Genomic DNA, 7030 nt, shown 5'->3' on the forward strand with positions numbered 1-7030 from the left:
TAGGCCCCAAAGTTGCAGACTTCTGCAGGGAAATTTTGCTTTTGGGGGCTCTGGAACACTTATTGGACCGCAGATCTTGACCGGAAGTCACCCCGGCGTTGCTTCCGGGCCTTGTGACACCCGGGACCTCAAAGACACAAGCGGCCTCGGTGGGTGACCCGCCCGGCGTGTTCTCCCAGGCTTTGCAAATTGCCAAGAACCACCACTCGTCCACCATTTGCCCAGATCCCAGATCCTGCCTTGATCACCGGCCCAAAACATTGCGATTCGGTCATTGACGCTGTGGTGGTCAAAACGGTAGTCAGCTTCAAATTTCAAGATCAGCCCTCAAGATCCTCCAGATCAAGACTCAAGCTTCAAGGTCCAACCCTCAAGATTCCCTCAGATTCTCTGTTTCCCCTTTTCCCCCCACTCTCCTCATTCTCACTTCCAATTCCTTTTCATTTTTTATCTTTCTCTTTCTTGGTCCTAACACAGATTATCTGTGGGTTTATTTTTGTTTGATTTGCTTGTTTTGTTTCTTCTGGCTCTGCTTCCTCCTCTTTCCTCTCTGTCAGGGTTCTTATTTCTGGATTATGTTCTTCTCTCTCTCTTTCATTTATCATGTCTCACATATTTGTCTGTTTTCTGTTTCATTTTTGTGTTGTGTTTTCCTTTCCTCTTTTCTGTTGTCTGTGGTGTGTGCGCGCGCACGGCGCGCGAGGAGATGATGACACGCTTGTGACAGGTCTCCAGGAATCCAAGTTCCCGGCGAACTTGGAGGATAGGAGGCCATAGCATTCTGTCTGATCCAAGACGGGGGCTATCAGAAATGGATTCTTTCGATCCGATACTTTCTGATTCTGCGCACGAGCACACGATCCCTTTGTCCCGAGACATTCCAACAAAACCGCCGGCGAAGATCAACTCTCCGCCGTACTTCAAAACCACTTCCCCAGCTATCCCTTCGATCAAACTCGACTCTCATCTGGACCATTCTCGAGGGCAGCTTACACGGCATTTTTTTTCCCCTCCCAGCGCTGTTGCCGGCCTAGCACCGAGCAAAGCTCCATAACGCAAGGCCTCCAACGGCGATCTCAGAGCCGCCTTGAACAACTTGCCGCTCCTGTCCGCCTTGCAGCCCCCTCGCAAAATCGAGGAATCTGGAGACAGATGCAAAAGAAATTCCACTCTGTCCCCTCTTCTATTTTCAACAGGTCAATTATCTTTCCTTTGTCACTTACACACCTGTTACTTTTCTCGCGATGAATTGCTGGTTATCTTCCCCAGTTTACAGAAAATTTTATCCAACAATCCCTTTCCATATCTCTCCCACGTTGTCAGCCCGTTCTTAACCTGTGTGTACATTTACTAAGAATAGGGAGATGACGCAAAAGAAGAATTGAAAGACAAGCGGGTGCGGGACCGGGTGCCCAAGCTGGACCCTTTGCCGGCCTTCTGGGCCGCATGCACACCACGGGCGACAGACGAAGACCAACATCGATGTAAGTTCTTCTTCCCCTCCCTCCCCCTCACCCCACAGAACAGCAAACGCAAGTTGAAGGAGTTGTGTGTTTGTGCATATCTTATCCTATCTTGAAGGAGATATTATACTCCGATCTGAGTGTGTCAGTGGATCAGTTCGTTGTCTACTTGCACCACAACTGAACCCCGTTGACGGAAACAGTCGACGAGGCCGCGTCTTTGCTCTGTGAGTCTTTGTAGTTTGAGGAAGTCTTAATTTCAATTGCAAACACTTAAAAAACCAGTAGTAGTAAAACTAACAAGAAACAAAGGTTAATAACAAATATTTGAGCAGTAAACAAATAAGAAGTTGTTGAGTATTTTACCTATCAAGTTTTAGTTCTTGTGAATAGACAGACTGTTGAGAATGGCGATGAGATTGAGAGAACAATAAAACTAAAAAATAAAGAAATATTGAGTTGATGATGATTTTTTAAAAATAGGAAACAACCAATGAACCAAGTACCTCTCCTCCCCCTGAGTGAGTATCCCCTGACAACTTGTAATCACACTTGCTCTTGATGCCGGTCGCAAGACGATGAGTAGGAGTGATGGTCTTTGTACTTGAGTTTGATCTTTGTGGTTCCGAGTCCGTCCGCTTAGGATCTTACTTAGAGAGAATTCTGGAAGTTGACTTGAGCGCGCGGCTGCGCATGTGACATGTAATGACATTTTATCCAACAGTCTTTGGGCCGCGACCATGTCATTTACGACGTACCAGAATCTGCTCAGTTAGAGCTGCTCCTTTTCATCCCCAACACAACGCGTGCAGGCTGACTGCTGGGAAAGGGGGTTGACAGTACAGCCAAGCCTCGATGAATTTCTACCACTTCCATATCACCGCCGGCGCCGGCCTCTTGTTTGCTTTGCCCTCGTCCTTCACCCGCCGCGGCCAAAAGTGCTTCAAGCCCGTCCTCTGCGGGCCATCTCCTCCAGCTCAACGAGAATGTCGCGCTTGCTCACTCGGCCCGCGACCAGCCCGACCTCTTTCCTCGTGTTCGGCCCAGATCAGCTCAACTTAATCACAAGATTGCCGACTACGACCAGAATAATATCAGCCTTCGAAGGGATCCTTCCCTGCGCCTAACCTCATCAGGTCCGTTGGTCTTGCTATTGTTATGTTCTTTTATCTGCGAAATGTATTACAGATTATTGGTCCGTGTCAAACGCTTCCAACAAGGTCTTGGATATAGAGTCCTTGCAGTTTGCGCACTGGGCCTGATCACCTCAGCACGGGGCTCCAAAGCCAGCTCAGATCCAACAATTGACGTGTTTCTCTGTCTACCTTTTCAGGCAGCCTCACTGATTTTCGTGCTTTTAGAAGGGGTCGTGAGCCCGATGACAAGCTGCTGGACCGATTCTTGAGCTGGGTACATATATCCGAAAGCGCGTGTCACCCAAGCCGACGGCCTGCTCTCGGAGGACAATGTCTGTCGGTTTGCCTGACTATAGTATGAGCCGGACTTCTGCTCGGCCCGCCCGTAGAACCCCTCCCTCCCCCACTAGACCCTGATCTCGCCCAGCGCCCGCTCGCTGCCGCTCTCGGAGGGGGAGTTTCTCTGGTTCGAAGAAGAGGATGGTATCGAGGAATAGATCTTCAAATTTTCTCTTGTGTATTGCTTCACAATATGATCTAGACAATTGTTTTCCCCTAGATACATATCATGCCTCTTACTGAGATATGTTTGGTATTTGGCTGTTTGTTTGTCGGTGTGTGTTTTGAGAAAGAGATTTACATGAATCCAAGCGTCTTCAAAATTTAAGCATTAGGTTCCTCTCCCATAGCAAGGGATTTGAGTGGGTTCGTTCTGACATGTTTAAAGGGAGGCAACTTAGAAAAATGAAAATGAGCTCAAATGCTAATCCTGCAGCCGTTTCAGGTCAGACCGGAAGGGGAGAAGGATTCCTTGAGGACTGGTGCAAAATACGAATTTTGATTGGATCAATTTGATCGCAAGTCTATGGATCGATTGTGGGACTGGTATGTGTTTGTCCAGACCATCGAACTGGTTACAAATCAATACAATCTCGCGGACTTCCTCAGCAGGGTGACTGGGACACAATTCACGAAATAAAATTAAGATAAATAAATTCCTTGATAAGATCAGTGACATCTTGTATAACAGAAATCAACTTCGGCTTTTACGTTCAAGGTCCAATCTTGAGACGTAGTAAGCAGAAGACAAGCTCGATTTTTTTTTGTTTTGTATTTTTAATATAAAGTTACGAGAGAGAATAGAATGCGGATTGTCTTGTGGCTGGCACGGGACGTGGCAGACGCGAAATGAAGATTGCGAGCCTGATCGAGCATTGAAGAAATGTTTCAGGCTGAGCCTTGCTCTGGATCATCGTCGGAAACGAGGCTGTTTGGGCAAAAGGAGGGTCAGACAGAAATACACGCTAAGCAGACTTAGAGGTCTTGACGTACAAGTCCCAAGACAGAGATGTGATTGTTTGATGTGCTTCTTCATATCGATTGGGTTTCAATGCGCGGAATAGCTGTGGAAACAGATCATCATCACCAGTCAGTCATCCTTGGCGATTGCTCTTTGCTGTGAATCGGTTGAAGTAAATCAGTCTGCTTATGCACATGTGGACCGATCGCAAGGTTGAAGCATCCTTGACTTGGCTCCGGAGTTTTGAGATCACATCCTACATATGAACGGAGGAGTAATCATTAGTTATGCAATGTTAATCTGGCCGAATCACTTGTAGAAACGATCCTGGAATCGATTGACTTACCGCCGATAATTCTGGCGTACACGTGAGTTTTAGGTTGACCCCTCCTTTGGACGTATCTAAAGTTGAGGTTGGATCAATCGCCTAGTCAGTCAAAGTAAACAGATGGCTTTCCAGGGGTGAAGAAACCTCACTCACACTTTTTTCCCGCAGTTGCGCCTTTCAAATCTGGTGTACATAGTCAACATAGGATTTAGTTTGTGGGTTGGGATGTTGTCAGAGCTCGTTTGACTCACTCGTCGACCCAACCACTGCCTTGGGCGCCCCCGTCCCAGAGGCATACGCCGTAGTTCCAGGTACCATCGCTGGCTAAACCGTGAGTCTTAGGGCATCTCTGAAAAACCGGCCCAACCATAAATCAGACTCGGGCTCGGATTGAACGAAGTGGGCAAGTGATCAGGAGAAAAGACTCACAAAAGTTATTTTGGCGTGTGGCTGGGTGATCTGCATAGCGGAAGGAAAAAAAAGGGAAAGGAGGCCAGAGTGAGTTGTCTTTCCTTTGTGCGAGCCGTGCAATCCGATTAATTTGAGTGACAAACCGGAGGTGCTTTCAAGTTGTCGTATCGACGTTCCAACTGGTGCGCGTCCCCGTGGTTGTGGTGATGATCATGCTCAAACTAAGGGGGGTACTCGCAAAGGGTGAGCGGGTTGTTCGGGATACGCCAACGACTCAGCCAACAAGATCAAAGCCCAACTTACCATCTGAACCATTGCGCTGCTGTGGGTCGCAATATCATCTTCCGGACATCTTTGTTTTTTTTCCATGGCGTAATGAACACATTTGTTGGGGGATTTTTTCAAGAAGTAGTCGTAACATTGCGTATTACGTGCAGCAGATATCAAGCCAGATAGCGCAGAGGCGACGAGAAGGATGGCGGTTGTAGTAACTTTCATTTTCGAATGTTGAGAGTGGACAGCTAGGACTTCTTTGACTGTCGGTGTACGCCTCACGGATGCTTGAAGGGTGGAGGTGAGATCGAGACTCAAAGGGCTCCTATTTATAAAATTCCGAAATGGTACTTCGGACCCATAACTCGGCCTGAAGGGCAGGGCGCTCATGGTATGTTTTCATCTCATTCGCAAGATTTCTGATCACGATAATTGTGGCTACATACACCTCCGCCGCCCATTTCAATCAGCCAACATGAGGTGATTCCAGTATGGCAGAAAGACTAACAGTTGCCACATACACAAATCTCGACTGAAAGAGGCTTGTGTATGATGCCGGGAGTTAGACGGTGAGGGACATTCCTGTATCTAAACATTGCCACCATATTGCTGTTTGCCAGTCTAGCACGCACCTTATGGCAGCCCAGTTGTAACTTGGCCTGAAGGACAGGCTTGTAGATCTGGGGGATCTTTGCAGGCGAGCACGCTCGAGCTGCTCTTGTCAAACTACGGACAACCTGGGAACAGGGAGAGGATGGGGAAAGGCAGGTGCGAAAACAAAAAAAATGTGTTTGCCCAAGCTTCGACCATTGGTTCTGTGTAAATGGGAGGCTTTTCTGAGTCTACATAACACATGTTGATTAATGTGCACACATCAGGCACGCGTCCCACCGGCACCATACAGAGCCCTCTCGGCCCAAATTGGCAATACATCGGCCCCGAAGGTCCAAGAAAGGGCAAGCTCGAGTCTCTCCTGGCCAACTGAGTTGACACATGTGCAGTGAAGTGGCCGGCCGGCCGGGTTCGAACTTAGTCAGTCCCTATTCTGAGGGGCAGGCAGGGGCCCCTCGCGCGAAGCGCGAGCCTCCGAATGAGCTAACTTATCAAAGTCCCCGGGAAGTTGGAGTTTGGAGTTCGGGTGGTGGTACGGGGGGGTATCGCATTTGGGTGGAGCTTAATTTTAGGGCCTGTACCATAGGGCATGAAAATTGAAATTTTCCAAATTTATTTTGCCCCGTTTGGCACCAAAATAATCAGCAACATATCTCACAAATATTTCACAATTATGTCGGTGAAATGCCGATGGTGTTTCGCAAACTGACATTCACATATTGTGTAATTAGACTTACTAATGCTTGATATATCGGCAGCTCAGAAAGTGAGACCCATAACCCTCACAACTTGCAACTTCCAACAACCTCACAACTCACAACTTTCAACAACCAATGAACAACCAGGCTCCACCCAACCAACCTAAAAACACTCAACAACACCTAGAATCCACCTCACAATTGCCTTGCACACCTAACTGTTGCGGCCGCGGCGGCCAGAGGGGTCGTCCAAGAGGTTCACCTGCGGGAGGACCTATTCGTCACAGTACAGGGAATCATGCAGCTACTGTTGATGCAATCAAGCGCCTTGGTCCAGCATCTCAAGAGTCTCATGCAAGCAGTACAGCAGGAGACTTTGAAAACCCAGAAAATCAAACACATACAGCTTTGACTCCCTCCCATCAAGACCCAAAAAAGCTACGCTGGACTGGACTGATGGAGGTGATGCTCCTGGATCTTTATGTCCGAGAGGTTGAGAAAGGAAAACAATCCAATAAAGGCTTCCAAAACACCTCTCACCGACACGTGGCACAACAACTGAGGGAGACTTTCCCTGAAACCAAACAGCTACTTGGCTACAACAAATGCAAGACAAAGCTGAACCAATTGTTCAAGAAAGACTACAATCTATTCCTTGCATGTAAGGAATCAAGGGGGTTTGGTTTGGACAAAACATTGTGCAAGGTTACAGCATGCAATGAAGTCTGGGAAAGGTACTGTGCTGTAAGCCACTCCACTATGAAAAAAACTTGAGAAAGTGCTGTCAGTTGACATGTGCATTCCAGGTT

General features: G+C 47.7%; 2 protein-coding genes across 2 annotated transcripts; one reads left to right on the forward strand and one right to left on the reverse strand.

The window, feature by feature from the left end:
• Positions 1–2203: 2203 nt before the first annotated feature.
• PtA15_5A715 (uncharacterized protein) lies at positions 2204–3096 on the forward strand (the record flags this gene model as incomplete). Its single annotated transcript, XM_053169506.1, has 5 exons — positions 2204–2234; positions 2304–2362; positions 2440–2599; positions 2797–2939; positions 3010–3096. The coding sequence occupies 5 exons, from the start codon at positions 2204–2206 to the stop codon at positions 3094–3096; spliced, it is 480 nt and encodes a 159-aa protein (XP_053020696.1).
• Positions 3097–3826: 730 nt separating this feature from the next.
• Positions 3827–5301, reverse strand: PtA15_5A716 (uncharacterized protein; the record flags this gene model as incomplete). The annotated part of the gene is made up of 9 exons (XM_053169507.1): positions 3827–3866; positions 3932–4002; positions 4094–4155; positions 4246–4301; positions 4381–4410; positions 4479–4576; positions 4657–4686; positions 4782–4859; positions 4942–5301. The coding sequence occupies 9 exons, from the start codon at positions 5299–5301 to the stop codon at positions 3827–3829; spliced, it is 825 nt and encodes a 274-aa protein (XP_053020697.1).
• Between the last annotated feature and the right edge of the window lie 1729 nt (positions 5302–7030).

Source organism: Puccinia triticina, chromosome 5A, assembly GCF_026914185.1.
Source record: "Puccinia triticina chromosome 5A, complete sequence".
Taxonomy (NCBI): Eukaryota; Fungi; Basidiomycota; class Pucciniomycetes; order Pucciniales; family Pucciniaceae; genus Puccinia; species Puccinia triticina.